Below are 24,852 nucleotides of genomic sequence, written 5' to 3'. Positions count from 1 at the left end.
CTGGCTTGTTCTTTTTCCTCTTTTTTTCAATGCCAATTGCTCGGTCTACCGTAATACGCCTGTAATACATACCGTCATACATACAAACATATATACATATCAAACATCACACATACGTACGCGCGTGCGCATATGCACGCAGGCACATACAATACAATACAATACATACATACGTACATTATGATACATACCTACATCATGATCCCTACAACATTATGATATTTCTTTAACGTGTCTAATGTGCATAAACCAAGCCATGTATATGCATCTATGTTTGTGTTATGTGATTTTATGTGCATGTTTATACAGGCGTAGATTACGAGACCTTTATAATCTACGTAAACATGGTATACAACCTCAACAATTTTGTATTATTGTTAGAAGAGATATAATTGGTGGTAATTATTCACAAAGTTCTAAAAAAATTTGATTACTGATAATAATAATATAATAATAATAATAATAATAATACGTTAAAATGCTACATCAGTGAGATTAATATCAGATAACTCTCTTTCAATATCTGTAAATTTTTCTCAATATATAACACGTGTAATTGCTAGCCTTGCAATCTTAATCAGCATAAACTTGAAATTCATGAATCCGTTAGTTATGTTCATTTATTCTTAATTATATTGATTGTATAATACAAATGTATTTGAAGTTAAATGAACCACAAGCGTTCATCAGCTTCATTGATCTCACTCAAATGTGTTCACATACAGACATATTTTTCTTTTTTTCGTTCCTTTTTTATTAAGGCTTCTGCTTCTTCACTGCGATATTAAAAATTCTACTGCTAAAAACGAGAAATATGAATTCGTTTTTCTATGTTATATATGAGCATAAATTAATTTTTTCGTGCTGTTTACATTTTTAACGAGGACAAATATCATGATAGTTGATAAGATCTGCGATTACTTGTTAGAATAACTAATTTACTTGATGTATGAATGAAATAAAAAAATTCACACAACTTTTCGTTTCTCTTTTTTTATACACTTGTTTTTCAATGTTGTTGCAGTGAAAAAAAAACAGATCTTAATCTGTCCTTGATTTAATTATACAAGATACTTGTGTCTTTTTCGGATATCGTAGGCGTGTATTATCCATGTACACGATAAAATACGAATCGTCATTATATTATAAAAGAGAGTTATTATACATAACAAAACGAGAACAATAATTTAATAACTTTAAAAGTAAAAACAACGCCCATTTTGTTTCCCTCACCTAAGCTCGAAAGAAAAAGCAAACTTTCTCATCATTAATATAAAAAATTATATTTCACACAGTGTAGATAGGTAGGTAAAATTAGGATTGTTCATCATTCGAAGGCCATTGCCCGGAATGGTTCCAATCCCAATCTTTTCCTTTAGGACGAAACTTGCTAGTACTTGCAGAATTATTCCAATCACGATGAAAAAACTTCTTCTTAAAGTGATGTCGCTCAGGATCTAGTTGTCGTTGGTATTTCAAAGGTACTGAGGAAGATGTTGCACTCGGAGGATTACTACTAGATGAATTTGCAGGACGGGGGCTGGTCGGAGAAGGTGTTCTCGGCGGTCCTAATGCTTCGTCAGGAGAAGGTACTATAGGTGGTGGCCCTGTTACGACGCTATCCGAACCTAACCCACTGTCGGGACTTGTATTTACTCCTTCTGTTGATCGTCTACGTTTATCCAATTCTGTGGAAGCAAACGCGACCAAGCGATCAAATCCTGAGCTGATACGATCTTGCCAGTCAGCTTCTCCATCTGCAAAATAAATCTCAATTAATCATTGTAACATGGTTATAATAAATTAGCTTTAGATAAGCAGCAATGTGTCACTAAATTTTCATAAAAATAAGCCATTAATTAGATACAGATATAGTATGATCCACAATTATTTTTCATATACATATGCAATTATGTATCTTATAATTATATATTCAATAAAAGTAGAAAACGTAAAAATTGCTTGAATTCAAATCAATCTACATTTATACACTATTAAAGTAAATTTTAAGTGCTAGACAAGTTGCTATGTTTCTATTTAATGCATAAATAAATCGAACAAAGTAAAAATTAGAACCAGTTTTATTTATAATATTAATGTTCGTTTCTACCAATGTAGATCAACTTTAAATTCTTAGAACTAGGAAAGGATGAAGAGTTAATTGAATCGAGATTAAAATTAAATTACATTGGTAGAAACGAGCATAAATCGTATAGCTATAAATAATGAATCTTTTAATCTCAGACAAAATAAATTGCTCAAATAAAATTTGAAGCTGTTATAAATATGAAATACAGCAAATGTTAAAACAAATGTGAATTAAAATATGTACTAATATGTATTATCATACTAATTGTACTTTTTATATATAGTAATTGATTAAAATGAAACAGCTACACTAGAAGTGGAATGCAAATAGTAAAATGAATAGAAAATGAAACAAAATTTTTCATGCAACATGCATTAAAAGTACGGTCCACCAATTAGAATACATTAGCTTAAACTCTGTGATTCAACATGCTATATACATATAATTCATTCACAAAGTAGAATTTGTATCTTTGCAAGTCTGGCTTATTTTCATGGAAACGGATTTCTAAATAGTGTCTTTTGTGTTGTTTCTCAAAATAGAAGAGGTATACGCTGCTCGCACGTGTGCCTATAAGGCAAAAAAGATGGTATAAAATCTTTTATATATTTTACGGAATGAGAATCAAATAACAAAATGAATTTTGACCCCCGTGGGACAACTCACCGGTGATTGAACCGACGAACCAACCCACAGGCAGCCGTATTTTTTCATTTCTCCCTCTCATCTGTGTGTCTCAATCTCTAATAAAACAAGCTTCAGGGATTCTGAGATTGAGTATGTGACAGACAGAACTAACCAACAAACAGCTACAGTGCATCTAACAAATACAGCAAACAACAACAAAAATAAATATAAATAAAAGTCAGGTACCATCTCCGTAAGATAAGCTAAACCATTAGTGCATGTAAATACGTGAAGAGATGCATCAGAAAAAAATAATACTGTATATGTGAAAGGACCTAAGCGCAAAGTGGCATTTAGGGTTGTGTAGTGCAAAGATTTTTGTCGGCAGTACTATCATTCCTTTTTACGTATACGATAATGGGTATGGTCAATGCAATACTACAAATGCTTTAAAGCGTTTCTTGACTGTCAATCAAACGTTTCGAAACATTTGTAACGAGACTTTGACCACAGCCAATAAGACTAAAAAAAAGCTAAATGCTGAAAATACATATGTGTGTATTTTTCTTCAAAAAAAGGTACGTGCATGTGTGTGTATTTTTTTTCTAAAGAAAATTGCATGTGAAAGATATTTTCGGCAAATTTTCGTATTGAATGGACAAATAAGGCAATGTTATAATATAATTTGCGTTATTTAACTTGAATTAATAATATAACTAATAAATATATATAAATGTCTATTTTATCGCAAAGTATCTGAAAGTGTAAGAGAAATTAAAGCACTGTTCGAAAATTTCACAAATATTTAATAGCTTCATATTATGATAGATCTTCCGCAGCAACTGTACTGAAAAGCATAGTCAATAGAAATACAGCCAAGCATATATTTTATTATCAATGTTCTAATGGGACGTCTTTTTCAAGTCCCAAAAACACAAGTCTTTTTTACGCTTACCGTCATCTCCAACAGCACTTCGTTGTCTTTGCGTTGTCATTTGGGGTTCATCGACTAGTGGCGTCGAAGTATTAGAGTGTGGTTCGACAAGAGGACTTAAAGGTGCTCCGCTTGTGCTTACCGACGATACAACCGCTTCCGTTTTTACTGACATCAACGGTTGTGATTGGCAAGCTGCGGTTACCATACTACTTGTCGTCGCGTTTCCATTATTACTACTGCTTGTTGCATATCGCGGATATGGGTGATATCTAAATGTAATAAGAATGTCATGTTACACATGCTCGATTTCAATGTAACGTATGATATCACTACCTTCTACTGCCGGAAAGAGTAGATTCGGTTTTGCCGCTACTGTTGTGGTTTAATATTCGAGCGTGCAACGACGCTGCGAGCCCTTCTACAGGTAACAATTCGCCATTCGATGTGTTTTGAGACGAATGTAGAGGTGACGCCACCGAATGCGATTGTGTGAGCGACTGAGACGGATTATCCGAAAAGTAAGACTCATGATAAGGCTTAATATCCGCTCGCGGCAATTGAACCGGGGTATATCTGACAATGGAAACAATTCATTCTGTACCTAAAGCGTTTTGTTGGATCGCGTAAAGTAATCATGAAATATGAAGGAATAGATACCTTTGTGGTTGCGTTACCGGAGTGAAGAGCACAGACGATCTCGAACTAGTCGTGGGTGTGGAGGTAGAAGTTCCCGAAGAGGTGGGCACGTAGCTAGCTACATGCGCCAACGTTGACAATCCAGCATCTCCTTCGGCACTTGCTGGCCTACTAATGGGAGAGTATACAGTTTCGGGTCTCATGATAGCGCTCATGTCAACAGTGGCATTTATTATAGACTGATTGGATATCTCCAGAGTTCTTTCTATTTCTCCACTAACGAGATCACCAATTGTCCTTGTACCGAGTATTCCACTCCCACTTGCTACAAGCCGATTGTCATAATTCGGTGGTTGCCTAGGATCGATTGTCGATCTATCAGACGGTGTCAAATGAGTTGACGAAAGACGTTCTTGCGAGAGATGACGGCGCAATGCTAACTTTGCAGGTGAAACCTATAAAACGATAAGAAATATACGTGTAGGCTTAAGATTACTTTTACAAGATTACCTGAATATGTAAGATATGCGTTTAAGGATCAGTGCACTCACTTGAGTATAATCTGGAGTAGAAACATTCTGTGGTAATGAAACGCGTTTTCTCTCAGATTCGGACTGACTTTGCAATTGCACTTGCAATTGCATCTGTTGTTGCTTGTTCCTGTTTTGTTGATCTTCGTTTAATACACTTGTGATGATACTTTTTAGTCTATCCTCAAAATTGGCGACTCTAGGAGGCTCTTGAATTCGATTCGATATGTCTGTATTGGCCGTCTGTGATTGTGTGGATGAAATAGAAGACGATGTGGAGAAGGTGAGAGAAGCTTGTGGCAGTCTAGTTCTGGAATTGCTATTACCACTCTGTCTGCTTGGTATACGACCTGCTTCTATCTGTCTTCCCGTTTCTAAAATCTTTTGCGCTAATATTTCTGGATTATTCTCCTGAATTTTTCCTATGTCCGGAACGTCGGGCCATTCTTGCGACCTCGAACGACCTTCCCTACTTTTACGCGCTGCTGCATTTTTAATACTCTGCTGCTGACTACTATGATGTAAATTTTGCGAATGTTTGCTTCCAATCGCGTCCTTTTGCTGTTGAGCAATAGCAGCGACTTGCTTCTCATTACTTGTTCTTTCCAATACGTTTAATTCATGCTCTAGCTTTGAAACCTATTGCACAAAAGAGAAGTTTAATGAAATTAAAAAAAAAAAACAAATCCTTTTTGCGTTTCACGCATACATTTATGTATATTCAATATGAGAGAAAGAAGCAAGAAAAAAGTAACAGGAGGATGCAAAAGTAATGTGTTATTGTATAAATTAAATTAATTAATAATTGATATTAAATAACAAAAATATACACCTGAGAATGTAATCGTTTACGCTGAGAAAGAGTAGCAGAAATTTCTTTCAATAAATAATCCTCGGTGAGCGGTTGATGTGGATTCGTTATACCATTTGCATGACCATTATATTTTTCCTGTAATTCTTGATGTCTAAGTGCCACTAGTCTGTTTTGTTCTGTTTCCATAGACGCCACTTGCGCTTGCAATTTGCTCGCTTTAGCCTGTAGCTGTTTATGTCTTAGAACTATTTCCTTGGCTTTTGCCAACAGATCCCCGGGTGACGTTGCATTGATACCTAATTCAGTCATTCTTGCTTTCAAGAGGGCTACGCTGTCATCTATTAACACTTTAATTTGTTTCTCCAATTGCGCCGCTCTCGACTGAAGTTTTGAGTTCTTTTCTCTTTCTTTCGCAATATCCGTATTGACGGATAACTTGTAAGTGGGCGTTCTCATCGATTCTAACATAAGCATAAATTGGTCCCTGCGGCAAAAATAGATTTTTTTGTTCTTAACATTAATCTTTAAAAATAGACGGGTGGTTTAAAGTTGTATGCAAGTTGGTAGATGAGATGCCCAGAACAGTCCCCCAAAAATTTTAATTTTATAGTCATATTTTTCACTGGTACGTTACAATAGATAAATTATATTAGTTATACCATCATGACATATAAGAATGTAAAAATAGTGAACTTCAATAATACTTTTTTATTTTCCTTCTTCAAAACAAGGTTCTAAAGAGAACTATACCTGATATACTGTGACCATCACACCTACCTATACTTAAAGGTTAACAACACAGAGAAAAATATAATCAAAGTGATAGAGAGAGAGAAGGATAGAGGAGAAAAAATGATAGAGAAAGATACATAAAATAATAGTAAAAAGAATGGGCTGTGAGCCAGTTAGTTTTAACTGGCTCATAGCCCATTCTTTTTACTATTGATTTATTCTGATTGAGCCATATAGATAATTATAATACATAAAATAATTACCTATACAAGTCCAGAAGTATTTGTAGAGCGTAAGGAGTCGCGGACGGAGCGGGTGGTATACTGAGTTCTTCATGCACTGAAGTGGAATGCGATTGCAATGAAAGCGACAATGAAGACAGTTGTTGGTCTACACAACCAGGAGCAGGTGGAGGCTTTTTCCCAAGAGCTTGAGGTGATGTACTGAGTAAAGTCTGACTATGTAACAAATCTAGTCCAGATATATTGATTGCCTTTTTAGGCTTGGCTCTCTTAACGCCTCGACCCCTCTGTCTACCTCTAGCTGGAGCTCTCGTAATGCCATTCGTAGTTTTTCGATTGAATTTCCTCCGTATTTTATTTGGCTGTCGACGACTTTTAATAGTGCTGTCGTCTAGATCGGAGTCACTATTTGTCCCTTGTTGCTCTGAATGATTCGGACTGTCCAATTGTCTCGAAAGATCTCTCTTTGCTCTGTCACCTCTTTCATTCCTATTAGAAATCTTACTACTATTGCTGGCAGTGTTGCTTATCACAGAATCAGAGTTTTCATCTAAGCCACCTTGTTTATTGTTCTTTAAGCGGTGGAAATAACGTTCTAATTTCGTTCGATCGATTACGTGCAAATAATATGATACCGGCTTACCGGTCCAAGAGACGGAACCTTTTAACGGTGACATCTCCGAAACATGCATTATCGTGCCAATATCTGACGGGATAAAAATTGCAAAATCAGAATTGTGGAAATTTCTGGAAATATTCGTTAAGAGATAAATGTATTACCACTCAAATTCCTGTCCGTTATTCGGAAGTTTAGCGGACAAAATGATTTTGAGGACACTATACGCGCGCCGTCCCGTAAATCAGCGAAGCGTTCCTTCAATTGATGATCAACCGTTGGGCCAAATGCAAAATTATTAACAAACACTATAGTAGCTCCGGTTATACTTTCCCTATGTTCATCGGCTAAAAAGTCTCCTTTTACTAAACGATATTCTCCGCATCGTTTCCCATACCAATTTAACCATTTTCGAAAATTTATTTCCATGCTCTACAATAGTTTAACATTTCAAATCAATAAAACTTTAGTTACTTAAAAAAAAAGAAATCTATCGTTAATCTATAATTATGTGTATTTGTACCTGTGCATATTTTGATGGTACATCGGCTCTCTCTACGCCGATACAAATTTTACATAAAGTTGCAGCTGCCATCTGAAGAACCACTTGACCGACTCCAGAACCTAAATCTACAAAAACATCGTCCTCTGTCACATCAATTTGATCAATCATCTGGCATACAAGCTCGTAACTCGTTTCGCCGTAGACCTCGGGTGAAAAAGGCTCGTACTGATTTAACTTGTCTGGTTCAACCACAGCTTGATTATAAGTTTGTTGAAGTATATGACGAAGTAATCCTCTAGTAGGTCTCTTATTTAGTCTCTGGGATGGCAGGCTGGTGCCTTTTTCCTATAGACATTTTTCAACAAATCATCAATATGTTTTACTGTTTAGAGCTTGGGAGATAAATCAAAGGAAATTAAAGGAAATGATATAGACACACATAATAGGCGATTTTTAGCGATTGTTTGGTACAAGGTTATTATTGATAGATGTTGGTAAGGAAGCTTATTCTGATAACCAGTATGGACAACTATTATCCTAAAACTGTTGGTTTTTTTACACGTACATATTTAATGCTCTTTTAAAAATAATTTCTTACTCTAACGTGATATATAATAGAAGAGGCAGAGAAAATAAGACATGAATTAAACGGCTAGTCTCGCCTCTATCACTAATGGCCAAACATGCAAGAATGTTCTGGTACAGTTTGATACGCTTTGGTTGCTATACCTGAATCACGCCAAAAATCACCTAATGCATTGCAAGAAAAAAAGAGCTAAACGTACCAATTGTACTAAACTATCGATGGCTCTATTAAATCTATCGCACAAGCTTTTCATACTTTCGTAGTCTCTTGGATCATAGTCACAGAGGATATTGTTTTCTAAGGGTAATTTCAAATCTGGCAAATCTTCGCAAACCCATCGCATAGTTTCGATAACGTCCAGTGCTCCATCGTGACGATCCTACACAGACACATACATACATAAGACATTTAGAGTCGTGGAGCACAGCTATGGTATGGTCCTCGGTAGCGTGACCAAGAACGTGACACGAGAAAAGAAAATAAATGAGTGCAGATAATGGACAGAACTGTCAGTCGTACGCGAGTTTTTTTTTTCGCCAATTTACTCACAGAGCCTGATCCGGAGGTAAGAGGCCACTGATACACGATCGGTTCCGCTCCTGCTGGCGAGTGCAAGCGCAGCTCCATTTTTACTAGCGAGTTCTTTCCCTCGTTCCTCTTGTACTCGAAAGGAAAACGAAGTCGAGAAAAGGAGACGTACGCGCGCACGCACGCACGCACGCACGCACGGTACGTACGCACGTACGCACGCACGCACGCACGTAAGGCTCTCTATCCGTCCCGCACGGATCTGCGCCTTCTCGGAGGTGACGTGATGCGACGTGCACGCGCAACGCCGAAGGAAACGCGCGCGCCGTCGGTCAGGATGGATGAACGGACGAGACGACGACGATGACGATGATGGCGACGACGACGAGGCAGTGCTAACGTAACGTGGCGGGGTCAGTGGCAAACGGCTGTGCTCCGATCGATCTCTCCCGTCGGGATCACTAGGACACGACCACCGCGTCGTAAACAGTAGATCCCCCCCGCACCGCAGTCACTTCCATGGACATGAAAACGTCCTGGCGCGAGCGCGAGCCACCAAAGGTGAACTTGGATGAACTTTGCACGAGGGTTATCCAGCAGATCCAGCTCCGCTGAGCTCCGTTGAGCTCCGCTCGGCGTGCATGTAGATCGACGAGCTATGGGAGGCTCAGGGAGGCCACGGTACTGGTGAACGCGCGACCAGGCCACCGTGCCATCAGGAACCACTGGAAACTACTAGAAACCACCGGATACCGCCGGATATCGCCGGGAACGTGCGCTGCGGCGTGAATCTACGGGAAAGCACACGCTAAAAAACACGGGCTATCCTCTGCACGAAACAACGTTCAGGGGTGGGGGTGGGGGGGATGACGACATCAAAACATGGCGAACATGGCGTCATGCCTCTTCCATCTTGTTCCATCAGCGCCGCACATCCCAGCACCCTGCACATCCGGTCCGGACGTTCCCCTCGCTTCGCTTCACTCAACTAGTCGCCTCTTATCTCTCTCTATCGTCTTTTTATCTCGAGTTATCTTCTTCTCGAGTATTCGCAGATACACCATGCTCTCCACAAGTCAAATCTTCCATTTTATTTCTCATAAATCTCGCATAGTTATCGTTCTTATCAATATTGATTAGATTTGTTCGCGATTCGATGGAATTTTTATTTCTCGTCAAAAGAGCCATTCCGCTCAGGCGAATTAGCACACTCAAGTTTTACCCATATAAACTACTTTTTTCTGATGCAAACTTTTGCACAAGCTGTACGTAATATCTACATACATATCGTATGTATGTGTATGCATACCACAAATACCGCGATTTCTTTATTTTTTAGGAATCGTCGAAATCGAACTGCTATGAAGTTAGCTTGAGTTCCTAGAAACGTATGTAGCTAACTAGCGCATGATCTAGTAAAAAAGCAACCTTGTCCGATGAATTCGCCTGCTGATTGGCTGCGAGATAGAGAATTTCTCGAAAACTCTCTTTCCTGCAGCCAATCAAATTATAGACTGCGCACATTTGAATGCGCAGAAGCATGAAATCTTGGTAACACTGAGCTCCGTTGCCATCCGTTATCGCCGATTATTACTATACTAAATGACGTTTTCCCGACGTCGTGAGTCGTCCCACAACATTTTGTAAAATTTTTGAATTTTGTAATCTGTTGTAAACTGTAAATAAATATATTCTCTCTACATTTCTAGATTAAATAGATAATACAAACGTAGTCATGACAGAAGCATGGAGATTGGATCATCGTGCGAGAAAGAGGATCAAAGAGGTGAAAAAGAAGGCTCGACCAGGTAAAGAAAATGGAACTTATAACCTACGTTACGAAGTGTCACACCGATATCGGCTTTTTTCGTTTTCTGTTTCATGTATCTGTTATACGTAGCAAAAGTTAAATGCCCGAGCTTAATAAGATAGTAAAAAATCATGTTCACCGACTTTATACGATTATTTCCAAGAAGAGCAAGAAAGAGAACTCTCCCGAGACCTTGAATGACGATGATGTAATTCAATTTCCCGATAATCTTATAATCCACTTATTCACCTTTAAAGATCTTTAAGCATCCATCAAATCAATTCGAGATCTATATGTCTCGATTGTGATCTGCAGAAACACATTATGTCACTGTTATTATAATTCCATAGTTTTATATACTAAATAATTTAAATCACGAACTGATATTGCCAAAAACTCGTGATACATACTTTTAACTTGAACGTATATACTTTTAAGAGCTTGCTGATAAAGCTGCGTGGATCCAGCATGGCTATTGTAAAATTTTTCAAAAATTCTGGGAATTTCAAGACAATGCTGAACGAATTGATGAATCCAGTGTGGCTACGGAAGAATTCGTAGAAAAATATGAAAAACCTTACAAGCCTGTGATAATACGAGGTGTTCAAAATGGCTGGAGAGCCCAACACAAATGGACTATAGAGGTTGGATCTTTTTTGTATGTGATATTTACCAGTTTGTTTTATTCTTTATATAAGTACTTCTTTACAAGTAAATAAGATTGATTATTTAAAGATGTCCTTTTCAAATATTATTGTAACTTGATTTTAACAAACCCTAAATTTTATTAATGTACTCAATTGAAAGGAAAGTCGTGTCTTTAATGTTCATATATTGTGAAAATAAGTTTTAATAATTCTGGTTTTCTCATTCAATTTCAGAGATTAGCAAAAAAATATCGAAATCAAAAGTTTAAATGTGGAGAAGACAATGAGGGATATAGTGTAAAAATGAAGATGAAATATTACGTTCGATATATATTTAATAATGAAGATGATTCTCCTCTATACATTTTTGATAGTTCGTTTGGTGAACATCCAAGACGAAAAAAATTGTTGGAAGATTATGTAATTCCTAAATATTTTCGGGATGATCTTTTTCATCATGCCGGCGAACATCGAAGACCACCATATCGTTGGTTTGTTATGGGGCCTGCAAGATCTGGTAAATATATTAGACATACATTAACATCTTTCAACACATGCGCGTGAGCATACCCTAAATTTTTAACGTAATTGAAAAAGTAATTGTTGCACCGATTAAAAAATATATATACATTTTGTTTCCAACAAAGATTTTAAATATTAAAAAATTGCTAATGTGGAAGCTGTTTTAAAAGCTGTAACAACATTATTGGAGTGTGATTTAATTTTGAGGGTGTTACTAGAGACGGCATTAATGTCAGTGTTATCTAAGATATTCCAATCATAGCTATTATTTCTTAATGCTTTAATATTATTCCATGATATTTAGGCCTGTTTTCACAATATATGGTTACCTAAAGATTAAAGATTACCAACAGATTCATTAATGAAATTCATTCATGAATTTCTTGGTTACCTTTAGTCTTTAGGTAACAATATATTGTGAAATCGGGCCTTAGTCGTTTACTAACAATAGACGCAATAAACATCGTGTTTATACCATTTAAAGAATAGAGCTTCTTAAAGAGCATTTTCAACACTTTTGTTTTTTAATCAGAAGAAAACGGCGGTCGAAGATCATAGAATTCTGATAGAAACTTATGATGATGTTGCTCCATTAATTAAGATGTGCGATTATTGGTTCTATCGATTCAAAAGTGGTGATTTCAATGTTAATGACAAAAGCTGTAAAATCCAAATTTGCATTATTGAACGAAAATCCAGCATAATCTACGTCAGAATCCATTGCCAGAGAATTAAACATTGATCGTACAACAGTTATTAAACGTTTACGTGATATGTTTAAATAGTTTTTGAGGAAAAAAAAACTCAAAACTAAATCACATTCTTAATAAGAACTTTGTTACACGTGTCATATGTCAATGAGTTTGACTCGTGTGTTAATAATGCAGCAGTTAATAATATGTAAGACATATGCATTCTATTAAAAAAAAATCACAACAGGCACAGGAATACATATAGATCCATTGGGTACCAGTGCATGGAATGCATTAATCTCTGGCCATAAACGCTGGTGTCTGTTTCCTACGCATACTCCTCGCGAACTTCTAAAAGTAACCGCAGCCGAAGGTGGTAAACAAAGGGACGAAGCTATTACATGGTTTTCCATTGTCTATCCACGCACAAAGCTACCTACTTGGCCAAAAGATTGTCGCCCAATAGAAATCCTGCAAACCCCTGGTGAAACTGTTTTCATTCCTGGCGGATGGTGGCACATCGTATTAAATCTTGACGAAACCATAGCGGTCACGCAAAACTTCTGTTCGCGTACTAACTTTCCGGTAGTTTGGCATAAAACGGTAAGAACTCGACGAGTAAAATATACATAATTATATTACAATTAGAGAGGAAATATTATTAACGTAAGATTATTTACAAGAATACTTAGATGCACGCACGCATAACAAATAATAAATTAATCACAGGTACGAGGAAGGCCAAAATTATCGCGAAAATGGTTAAAAGTACTCAACGATAAAGAACCTGAACTGGCAACCTTAGCAGAAACTATAGATGTAAAAGAAGATACTGGTGTTGCCAGTGATTCTTCGAGCGGTTCCTCGAGTAGTTCATCAAGTAGTACCAGTAGTAGTCAATCTGAGGATAGTGAGGACGATAGCGGTCAAGAATCACTTACCGCGCATAAAAAGAAAAAGAGGTAGTATATACTGAAATGCTATAATCATCATGTATTATTCCTTTCCCTCTTTTTTTTTATACAATTAATTTATGTGACAATTATTATAATTAAGGTGTATGTATATATATATATAATACTGTTTTAAAATTTTCAGAAGAAAATTGACTAATAATCAACCCTGACAATATCCAGTATTTGGAACCTACAGAGACCTCAGACTGTACAGTATTAACCAACAATTATTGTTTGTACTAAGAATAAATATTATAATTATTATTATTACGATCATATCTTTAGGTTCATAACAAAATAAATATCAGATAATACATATAGCTTTTTTTTCTATAGATATAATACTTTATCCAAGCCTTATGTTTAAGCATCTTATGATAATGCACATCACTCCTATTCCAGACAGACTTTAACATTATGATTCGTCATTTTCTTAATTAGACAACAAATCTACATATTGTCCTGCATGTTTTTTTAAATAATTATCACATTTCCTAATACTTATTAAAATTACAACAAAGTCAAAATATATAAAAATATTTCAGAAGAGTATTCTCAACAATATTAAAAAATTAATGCAATAGCAAAGTATAAAAAAAGTACAAACTCTCTAATATAATAGTAGATGGATCAAGTGCATTATCATTTAAACTAAACGAAAACTATATAATTGCAAATTAAATACAATTTGTAGTATAGGACACATATGTGTTAGCTTTTGAGTGAGTTGCTCCTGTGGAAGGTCCTTACGTCTCGTTTATAGTAGTTCCATAATTTCACAGTTCCATCGCTTCGTATCGACATGATGACCATGCAAAGCACCAAAGTGGAGTAAACAACATAGAAGCAAATAATAACGAATTAAACATCCGTACACACTAAATCAATAACACTTGTTACAATTGTCATAAAATCGATTAAGTTATTTATTTTTTCGATTTATTGACTAGCAAGAGAATGATTATACATCATTGATGTCATTTATAGAAAAAATATGCTTGTAATTGGATATACCGTGCATTTATATTTGAACGTCTCAAACATAGTGTTGCAATTTTGGAAAGTGTAGATGGACAATAAAATTATACCAATATGATTAACAGAATCATAATGCAAATATGTATAAATATAGACACAAAGTTCACAAAATGTAATTGCGCATATTTATTCGACTTCAAGTATTAATAATTAGTATTGTATGTATAGTGTTGCGTGAAATGTATGGTAACATTCAACGAATGTTACACGGGTGTAACAAATAATGCAGCTATTTTTACGTGTAAAACGCTGCATTATGTGTAACATATTTTAAATGTTCAATTATAAATAAGCATGCGCATTATCACAAAATATAAGATAAGCGCATACACAGTATCGCACAGGCAAAAAGCAAATAAAGTTAAAGGGAAACTGTGGAAATAGACATAGATAATGAGGAATCGGGTATACGCCACAGCTTCAGTTCCCCAGAGCTGAAATCAACATCTTGCATATCTGATACACATAACATATGCCAATAGTCAATTTGCAAAAAACTATTGCATATCGTTGTATCGAATATTATTTTCGAGACAGATTTGATTATGAAAGCATTAAAACGTTTGGATTCTCTTACTTACTTGCTCGCTGTAAATATATGCTGCTGATTGGTTGCGATAGCATTGATAGCAGAAGCGTGTGCTCGCACTTCTCCAATAGGCGTACATTCCCCTATATGATCCTTAGGAACTGACCATGCCTTCAATATACCACCGCGACATCCCGAAATCATTATGGAACCGTTATTTATTGTACATAATCCCAAAATCCAATCTTTGTGAGCGTTGTTTAGAGATTGAACCAATTCCATTTTGCTTAAATCCCATCGTTTAATGCACATATCTCTAGAGCCTGAAGATCAATCAATGATAATAAATTATTTATTACATGTTTATATATTACGCAGTAATGCGCAACAAATAACGCACCGGAAAACAATGTAGAGCCGATTGTTGTCAAGCATTGTACTCCGTCATAATGTGGTGGCGCTAAACTAACGGACGGTCCGGATATATTAGGCTCGGCAAGAGATATCAGATGATCCTTACTACCCGCTATTACTCTGCCATCCTCAGCAACAGCCAAACACATAACGGCCGCTGTGTGTGGCGTGCTCAATCTAGCGGTATATGTCAATTTACGAAGATCCCATATTCTAACTTTATCACTAGCTGCAGTGTACAGTTCCTGCTCGTTCAAACTGAGCGCTAAATCATTAATTGTTGTTTCGCCCACTGGTACTTGAAGTATTCTAGACGGAGTTGATAATGCAATAGGACCGGCCTGAGTTTGACCCGAAGAAAACAACGTTTTTATGCAGTTATTGCCACTTCTTAAATCCCAAACTTTAACGTATGCCGCGGATACGCTAAATAGAAGTTGATGAACAGCGGAATACTTTACAGCAACGACGTTATTAGGATGTCCACTTAAAGTTGAACTTTCAATTCCTGTTCCCAAATCCCATACTTTCACGGTGCGATCTGAAAAATTCAAAGTAACTCGTTTGTTATCGCGATTATACACTCGAGCAAATATTTTTCGATATCATTGATTTGCAATTCAAATATATATATATATATATACCTTTCGAGCCACTGAAAAGTAAATCCGACGTCACGCATATAGTAAGAACAGCTTTGCTGTGTCCTTCCGCAACATGAGAACATTGCAAAATGGCCCGTGGTTGCATCTGATGAAAAAATTATATCTAATACTTGGCTCCGGAAGAGATAGGAAGAGAGGCAGAAAGCTCGTTACCTGTTCGTGCTTACCTTACCCTGATACTGCGAAATAATTCCTTTCATTGGTTGTGGTTCAGACGCAATTAACTGCCTGCTCGCAGTTAGTCTGGAGAATACGTTTTCTTCGCGGCTATTGAACCGTCTGTATGTAGTAGGTGATCCAGGAGGTGAAGATATATCCGTATGCGCTACCTGCTCCCTAATATGTGTGTTATGTTAGCGTGTTAGTTAGCCGGCATTTGGCCAATAATCTCTCATGCCGACTTGAAAATCATATCAGACATGCATTCGTAGGAAAGATAACGAAACGTTATATCAATCTAGTTTACGTATAGGAGTAGTGCGCAATTAAACACAAATATTAATTTCAGCCATCAAATGCAAATTTCGTACTTAGAAATATGTAAGTAAGGAACAGCCAAAAGGAGGTAACTTTCATCAGTTATCGAATTTTCGCGTCTTACTTAAAATTTGGTCATTTATTCTTTATCCTACATACAAAAAATATATAATTTTTACGCCTATACATATTGAAGATACATGTTCCATTTATAAATTAATGTCTTTTCTTATTGCCATCATTAATAATATGTTAATATAAATTAGCATAAAGAGTTAAATAGATATAGATAGAATCTATAGCGTGTCAGCGATTTATTGCAAAAACATATGTGTAGAAATATAATATATATTACTGAAAATATACATGTCTTACTTATTTGTAAATATCTAAATCTAGGTTTATTGTTAAAAATATCATTTGCAAATAAAATACAGTTATTGTATAAAACGTATACTCCATATCACATATATGTGTGTATATATATGTAATATGTTATTCCCGCATATATTTATATTTTATTTTTTACAATATACACTCTTGGAAATGTTTACTAAATATCTTATCTGATGATGAGCCCAGAGACACACGTTTTATACACAGGGAGAATAATATAACAGATACCTTTTGTAACATAACACCATGATATGTGCGTACGTTACAATTTATATATTAAAAGATTGTGTCTTTTTTATTAAATGTGTGGCATTTAACATTAATTCATGTGCTTACGCTCATTTTGATATACCGTGTGTGCGCAAACGCGCGCGCGTGTCCTAATTATTAATTATTATATTCTTAGGCACGAAATACTTGCACTTGATTCCTTCTTAAATAAAATCAATAAAATAAAGTTTATCTGAAGAAAATAAAGGTCTTCAATAGTGCATGGAGGATGTAAAAAAAATATATATATATAAGGAATACAAGAACAAGAATGTGCTGCAGAAGAATCACTCACATAGAGCCTCCACCTGGATGAATCGGCCGTCGCAGAGCTCTGGGCGATGTGCTGTCGCGACGACTCATAGTTGGTGATCCACCAGTTACAGTGCCACTGTACTGATTTCTGGTTAATACCAGTCCTCTGTACACAGAAATTAAAACAAACATATATCGGAGAACTGTATATTCACATACAGAATTACTATCGTGTAAATTTTCCCGCACATGTATCATTTTTTTCTAAGAACATTGGAGTCTAAAAGATATATACTTACTTTAGGCTACCCGGTGCACTGGGGACTCTGGTAAGAGGATGATTATGATTTTGATTTTGATCATCTGCTTTCACATTTTCCGGACTAACGTGTATACCATAAAGAAGTTCCTGCGGTTGTGTTGTTCTTCTTCTAACTTTACTATTGCGCTGCCTTTCTTCACCGAGTATAATTTGGCCGTAACTTTCACTGTTTCAGACGATATAAATAAAAATGAGATACGCGCGTATGTAATACATATATTAATGCAGAAGATAAATACCGCGGTTAGTTTATACATAGAAAGAAAAGTAAGTAATTTCGAATTAGATAGTATAAATATATGTTGTTGAAATTAAAGCATTTAAATTACACTTTTGAAAGATATCATCACAATTCGAAAGTAAAATGCTTAGAAAATTATTTAGAGAATCGCTTGACTTACTTGTCGGGAGAGGAACTCCTTGAACTGGCTGGGCTATAAGCTAATACATTATTCTGATTGTTTGTGAGAGATAAAAGATCTCTATCGCGTAAAACGTGCTCCAGTAATTGATGTTGTACATCGCTTTCTTGTGCAACTTGATTGAGCCGTGATTCCATATCTCGCACCTCGAGCTGTTTTTGTGCGGCTATGCAACTTTGCTCCACGGTGAATGCGAGCATTCGTTGAAGTAAGTACTGTGCTTCGTCTACTGTTCGAATTGTAGAGATGAGCGTTTCGACACCGGGTTCACCCTCTGCTTCACCATCGCCCATTTCAACCATGTCCCGCTGACATTCCGCGATACTGTCCTGTAAAATTGTGCACATTATAATAAGAATAAGGGAACGATTAACGCTAAATTACATTAAACTGTGGTTAAAATAAATTACCTGTAGATAACTGATTTTACTTTCCACATTATCGATTTCTTCGTCAATATCGGCGATATCACCTCTTGTGATTTGACTCCTGTGCTTCTGAAGCTTCTCCAAATCTCTCCCTAATTCTTCTCTTTCTTGAAGTAATCTTTCCATCTCTCTTTCCGTTTCTGCGGCAGCTTGTTTTGCTAATGCTTGTTTAGCGATTGTTCTCTCGAATGTTTGCCATCTTTGCTTCAATGCTTTAGGATTGAGTGGTTTGACTGGTGCACGACCAGCAACTTTTTGACTCAATCCCTTATCCCTCTTTCGTAATGCCGTTACTTCCTCTTGTTTACGTCGAAGAACAACTTCCTTCATTCTCTTGTCAGCTTCTAACGTTCTGATGACGTTTGCATGCCTACGACTTTCCTTTCTTAATTGTGCTATTTCTCTATTGCGCCTCAGTTCGTTTTCTTTGTGCCGTTGGGCTTCTTCTCGCATTTTATTTAATAGTTTCACCTTTGCTCTCTTCATTTCCGAAAGTTCATTTCTCAAGCCTCTCAACCTATTTTCATTCTGAGACTGGTTTTTCAATAATCTTGCGTGTTCTTTTTTAGCAGATTGTAAAAGTCGCATCTCTTTTTGCATATTAGTGAGCTTCTTCTCGTATTCGTCGCGTAATTTTTTCACTTTTTCGGTAGGCGGCGTAGGTTGTTGCTGCAAGGACAGCAACACTTTATCCCTTTCTTCTTGAGTGTCTCTAATACGAGCTTGTAACTGAGACAATTTATCCTCATAATGTTGCTTCATAGTTTGCAAACGTCTTTGAGAGAGCTCAAGCTCTTGTATCAGACGTTGTTTAACGTCGATATCGGACGTTAGCGCTTCCAATTCACGACCCATAGCTGCTTCTTCCTCGTCTTCTTCTGTAAAAATGACATAATTATAATATATAATGGAACGTGAGAGCGTTAGATATAGCTATAAAGATGCTGAAAAAATACGTATATATAAAATATATATATTTAAACGTACCTTTACGATCGGAATCATCGTCGGAATCATCTTCGCTCACAGAATCCTGCGCATTTTCCGCATCGTCTATTTCTCCCTCGTCCACTGACTTGATAGTGTTACCACTGTATTGATCTTTCAAGGCTCTTAACGTTTCTATTTCTTTTTCGACATCTCTCTTAGCATCGATCAATACGGACGCGGAATCGGAATGAAACGAACTATCCCCATATGGATTCGCTGCGTTAACCTAATGAATATTTTATCAATATCGATCAGTTCTATTACATCTTTCAACATAGCAATTCGTCGTACCTGCATTTGCCTTTTCTTTAGTTGCTGATACATAGCTTCCGCTTCCAATAAACGAGCTCGTAATTCTTCTATTTCTTGAACGTAACCCTGTATCAAACTAGTCACTTGATCATCACCTTTGCCCGATGTCGCTACCCAGTGACCTGCTGCTTTTTCTGCCAACAAGAGAGCGTTCTTGGCTGTTAATGCCTCAACCGTTTCCGAAAGTGCTTTCACTCTGGTACGAAGACTTTGTAATTCGCTACTTAACATTTGATTTTCATGCCAGGCATCGTTAACTCCGTCTTCACCGACGATTCTCTTGCCTAAGAAGAAAAGACAGATGTGTAATGTTGCGTGTAATATAAAAGTATTATTATGATATTTAAGTTTCAAACTATATACCTTGTCTATATTCCATTAATTCCAATTGAAGCTGTTGAATTTCTCGCCGTAGCGAAGCGATCGTTCTCGAGCTCTTGTCCTGGTTAATAGTAACTTTATTTTTTATATTCCTTGCTCGATTTGCATATTTTAACGTACTTAGAGTTTCCATGAAATCTCTGTCGCTCGGTGACACGCACGCTATCATAACAGTTTGACTATTTCCTGCAATGTATAATTATAATGTAAACAATAAGAATCTTATTTTAGACGGCATATGTGAGAACACAAACAATACTAGAAATGCCTATAACGGTCGAATCCAGGTCGAAGTAATATTTTTCGCAATAAATTTATTTACACTTTTTCAGCACATTAACATCTTTCTAATATAATGCCTGATGGTGCATCAAATTATTAAAAATTGCTAGTCAATTTAATTTAATTCGTGATATTATTATAGTAGTTTAATTGCGTTTATAAGTAACCGGAAAACCAATTCGGCGCGCAATTCGAATGACTACGAAATACAAATATGGTATATATACATGTACATATATATATAGTATATATATAATTCACATTGAATTATTTAAGCATTAAAGATCCAGCATTGACCGTTATAAGTATTTAATTTCTAGTATTGATTGTAATATAAGTCGTAAAGTAGATTTAATTGAAAGCATTTTATATGCTTATATGCCACAATTATATTGTATTACCTCCGAGAGAATCTTGAAGTAATCTAGTTAACTTTGAGTCTCTGTACGGTATGTGCGAGGCTTTCTTCGTTTTATCACCGAGAGCGGAAATGACATTACCCAAGGCCAGCTACGGAAAAGAATGTACGTGATCAGATGGATACTCTTTTTATCTCTTTTTCATCGAAAGGCTCTGCTCTTACCAATCCACAATTGATAGAAATGCCTTCTTTTGCTCTGTCGCCAGTAGCGCCCGTTCTCTTTAATCTCTCGGAACCGGCCAAATCGACAAAGTGAAACTTGGCGGTTAACGTTTCAAATTCATTCGTTAACTCGATACCGCTCGTGTCGACATCCGCGTCGGGATCCTCGACTTTGATGCATCTTTGCTGTTTGATATACAATGTAAATATTGCGTGCGATCTAGAGGATTGCGTATTCATTTGCGTGGATCCAGTTGTGCGCGATAACGCACCCAATCGCAGGTACTCGAGTGCTTGTTCGGGGCTGGTTACGACGCGTGGTTCTACGCCAGCTAAATGTATGTTACCCATTGTATCTTCGTGAATACGTGCACCACCTCTCGGTCCTCCTGGCTCTAATAAATCTTTCAAATCTTCGTTATATAATTCTAAGAATTGTGCTGTAACCTACGGCATATAACGAGAGAGATCGTCATTGAAACAATGAAATCATTATAAAGTCCGTCCGAAACTTTTGCCGAAACTGAACCGAAACACTCGACTACATGTCAATTTCAATCGAAATTAAAAAATAGGAATCCTATAAAGGTATATGTATAGATATGCCCATATATCATATATTTTTTCTTCGTAAATATCATAATTTATTGAAACAATAATTAATACCTAAATTATAAACAGAATCGTAAGGCTCGTAACATATTCCTGTAAAACTTGTAAGAATTCACATTAGTCGTATAAAAATCTTCGAATTGAATGAACGAAATAAAAAATTCTTTTACAGGATTAAAGTAAATGCAAAATTAGGAGGTGGTGCAGTGGATTTTATATTAAAATCGAAAAAAAGATAAAAAATTTTTTAACATTCTTTCGATTTTAATATAAAATCCACTGCACCACCTCCTAATTTTGTGTCTACTTTAATCCTGTAAAAGGATTTTTTATTCCGTTCAGTCAATTCGAAGATTTTTATACGACTGTAATGTGATATACAATATTTTTACAGCTTCTTACTAGCCATAAAATTTACAAGAAATCGTAGATATTTACAAATAATCGTACATCTTACGATACATATGTATAAAATTAGAATATTAGTCATAAGTTCTTATACAAGTTTTATGAGAACACGTTACGAGTTACCTTACGATTCTGCTTAGAACCCATTCTGCTTTGACCTATAAATTTCGGCGGAAATCGAAAACCGAAATTTCGGTTGTGTCAATTTTGACCAAAGAATATAAGTGACTTATATATAACTTCTTCCTCACAAACATCATAATTTAATTATTGAAACAATAATTACACATATTAAAATGAATATTTATGAAGATCTATATGGTTTCAGTTGACACGTAATGAGTGCTCGTTTTTTCAGTTTCGGTAAAAGTTTCGGTCGGACTTTAGGAATCAAAGAGGAAGCACAAGTTGAATCCCAGATTAATTCAACGGACCTTAAACTCCGGAGGCATTTGCGCGCGTTCCTTCGCACGTTTCTGCTTATCCGCTATTCCATCGAAAAGATGTTTAATAGCTCTAGGGATGATCCCGACGATAATTTCATCGACTTCTACGTCGAAACCAGTGCCCATGGTGTAAGTTTTACCCGAGCCGGTTTGCCCGTAGGCGAAAACCGTCGCGTTGTAGCCGTCCAACGCGCCTTCCACCAGACGGTTCACGCATGTTTCGTAAATCGCGTTTTGATTCACCTGAGTATCGAAAACATAATCGTACGTAAAGGCCTTGTCGGGTCCGAGAAAAACTTGCGGCTCCCCTTGAGGTACTTGAGTACAAATCCTGCACATGTCGATTACTTCGCGAGCTACTTGAGGTCTTATTCTGCAACAGACAACCAATTTATCTGACGGTTATTAAAAACGACGAAGAACAACAAACATTTTGCGGTAATTGCGATATCGTTGGTGACGAAGGTCACTTGTATCTCCAACTTTGAAGTTGAAGGTGTTCGTTTGATAGGCGATCGGTAATTAAGCCCACGCACTTGTGTCATAAAAGGAGATACTCGAGAATTGGTATTTATATACAATCTGTCCGTGGAATTCGCTCGAGTCCAAGTTTCTCCACGCGTTATTACGTGTTTACGCGAAAAAGAATTGCAGACGTGTCTCGCGCTTCGTTCTTTGTTCTTCGCAATGAAGGAAAAAAAAAATTTAAAAATCCGATACTGAGCAATCACGTTATTCATATCACGATGTATTACGACTCGCTAAAGATATTTTATTCCTCGGGCGATATTCCTCGTCAGCGTGTTTCACGTAAGAAGCGTCCAACGAGGCATCCACAGAGGTGTCAAAGGCACAAGAGAAATATTTATCTAAATAAGAGCAGCTAGCCACGAAAAATTCTTCGACTATCTCGTCACTTTTATTTACAATTAATAGAGAAATGCGCGTGTTTGAATAAGCGGAATAGTCTATAATCAGCCTCTCGATCGACACCGGCGTGTCACCGGCACGTCACCGGCGTGTCACCATGCATCGAATTTCGCGGACAAGAGTCTGAAAGCGGTTTCGATTTTATTAGGTATATTATACAAATGTATTATTTACTTACCGCACGGCAACTCGTACGCTCGAATCGTCCGCCATCTCGCTACGTGCAGCTGTTAGTCGATGGTATACTCAACTATGTGAGGATCATAAGACAACTTTGGCTATATTAGGCTAAAATTAGGCCAAAATAAACCGAATGCGAATGGCTGCAGGCAGTTGCGATCAGTTGCGATCCTCCGCTATGCGACAATGTCAAGAACGTTGCGTGCTCGCGCACGCGTTATCAGGCACAATAATTGTAAAAACTGGACCATCTCCGATGGGCGATGCACGAGAGACTGTACATTTCTCTCGTGACGTTTGCGAGCAAAAGCGATTTTGATAACTCGATTCACTGTACACGACGGCGACGGTGGCCGTCACTAAACCAATCACCAAGCATGACCAAACAATCGTGACGATAGCGTGGGAGCTTGAGCTACCTCTCGACTGTCTGTCAGTGTCAGTACCATCGTTGTTTCTACTGCTTTCTACGCGGAGCACTCGTATGAATATATATATACGAACATATTGTATATACAGTAAAATTCATTGAGAAAGGCCATGTCGTGAAGCGGAGCAATCATTGGAAAGGATGTACAGTACAGTCGGAGAGAAGTGGAGACGTGGAGAGAAATCTGAGATGGGCCATCCCGGGTGTTTTTCGCTCGAGACATCGTACACTAGCGACATCAATATCAATTTTATAGATTGATGTGAACTACGTATCACATTTTCAACATTGTTGATAAAATCGTAGTGTATTTATCGGTAATCCTGTCGGTATTTATTAATTATCGATAAGACAAATTTTTAGGAATTGTGAAATTACCAAATTTACAAGAACGAGAGTAATAAATGGCACGATAATTAGTCATTATAAATTAATGATGTAAAATATTTGCAGCTTACATCACAAGACTTATGATTTTATTTTATATATTATTACATATAATTTTAACTAATAAATTATCATAAATTACATCGTAAATTAGACGCAAAGTGCAGGACAATGATGCGACTACAAATCAATTCAATTACATATGTACAGGGTGTCCCATAACTCA

The 24,852-nt window shown here is 36.6% G+C and overlaps 3 protein-coding genes across 8 annotated transcripts; 1 reads left to right on the top strand and 2 right to left on the bottom strand.

Moving 5' to 3' along the window:
- Positions 1-1,023: 1,023 nt before the first annotated feature.
- Positions 1,024-10,075, bottom strand: gpp (DOT1 like histone lysine methyltransferase grappa). Of its 2 annotated transcripts, none has more exons than XM_018456376.1 (11): positions 8,864-10,072; positions 8,514-8,693; positions 7,747-8,073; positions 7,388-7,655; positions 6,629-7,313; positions 5,652-6,117; positions 4,841-5,458; positions 4,311-4,744; positions 3,987-4,226; positions 3,672-3,922; positions 1,024-1,757 (listed from the first exon to the last, which is right to left on the bottom strand). In XM_018456376.1, exons 1-11 carry the CDS (start codon positions 8,939-8,941, stop codon positions 1,315-1,317), a joined length of 3,990 nt encoding a protein of 1,329 aa, XP_018311878.1. In that variant the 5' UTR covers positions 8,942-10,072; the 3' UTR covers positions 1,024-1,314. The 2 variants fall into 2 exon arrangements, with proteins under 2 accessions (XP_018311878.1, XP_018311881.1); XM_018456379.1 differs by lacking the exon at positions 1,024-1,757 and adding an exon at positions 2,812-2,909 and having other exon boundaries at positions 8,864-10,075.
- Positions 10,076-10,083: 8 nt separating this feature from the next.
- PSR (bifunctional arginine demethylase and lysyl-hydroxylase PSR) lies at positions 10,084-13,802 on the top strand. 4 transcript variants are annotated; one of them, XM_018456381.1, is made up of 7 exons: positions 10,427-10,463; positions 10,552-10,650; positions 11,091-11,296; positions 11,534-11,816; positions 12,761-13,116; positions 13,243-13,475; positions 13,612-13,802. In XM_018456381.1, the coding sequence occupies exons 2-7, from the start codon at positions 10,578-10,580 to the stop codon at positions 13,637-13,639; spliced, it is 1,179 nt and encodes a 392-aa protein (XP_018311883.1). In that variant the 5' UTR covers positions 10,427-10,463; positions 10,552-10,577; the 3' UTR covers positions 13,640-13,802. The 4 variants fall into 4 exon arrangements, with proteins under 4 accessions (XP_018311882.1, XP_018311884.1, XP_018311883.1 ...); XM_018456380.1 differs by having other exon boundaries at positions 10,084-10,650; XM_018456382.1 differs by lacking the exon at positions 13,612-13,802 and having other exon boundaries at positions 10,084-10,650; positions 13,243-13,479.
- Positions 13,803-14,133: 331 nt separating this feature from the next.
- Klp31E (kinesin-like protein 31E) lies at positions 14,134-24,400 on the bottom strand. 2 transcript variants are annotated; one of them, XM_018456388.1, is made up of 16 exons: positions 23,808-24,400; positions 22,688-23,072; positions 21,234-21,680; positions 21,052-21,160; positions 20,351-20,554; positions 19,967-20,271; positions 19,673-19,901; positions 18,668-19,563; positions 18,237-18,586; positions 17,813-18,001; positions 17,554-17,679; positions 16,283-16,451; positions 16,095-16,200; positions 15,437-15,991; positions 15,089-15,359; positions 14,134-14,259 (listed from the first exon to the last, which is right to left on the bottom strand). In XM_018456388.1, the coding sequence occupies exons 1-16, from the start codon at positions 23,840-23,842 to the stop codon at positions 14,181-14,183; spliced, it is 4,455 nt and encodes a 1,484-aa protein (XP_018311890.1). In that variant the 5' UTR covers positions 23,843-24,400; the 3' UTR covers positions 14,134-14,180. The 2 variants fall into 2 exon arrangements, with proteins under 2 accessions (XP_018311890.1, XP_018311891.1); XM_018456389.1 differs by lacking the exon at positions 14,134-14,259 and adding an exon at positions 14,648-14,941.
- Between the last annotated feature and the right edge of the window lie 452 nt (positions 24,401-24,852).

Source organism: Mycetomoellerius zeteki, unplaced genomic scaffold, assembly GCF_001594055.1.
Source record: "Mycetomoellerius zeteki isolate Tzet28-1 unplaced genomic scaffold, Tzet1.0 scaffold578, whole genome shotgun sequence".
In the NCBI taxonomy this organism is placed as follows: domain Eukaryota; kingdom Metazoa; phylum Arthropoda; class Insecta; order Hymenoptera; family Formicidae; genus Mycetomoellerius; species Mycetomoellerius zeteki.
This window is presented reverse-complemented; position numbering and strand designations above follow the sequence as displayed.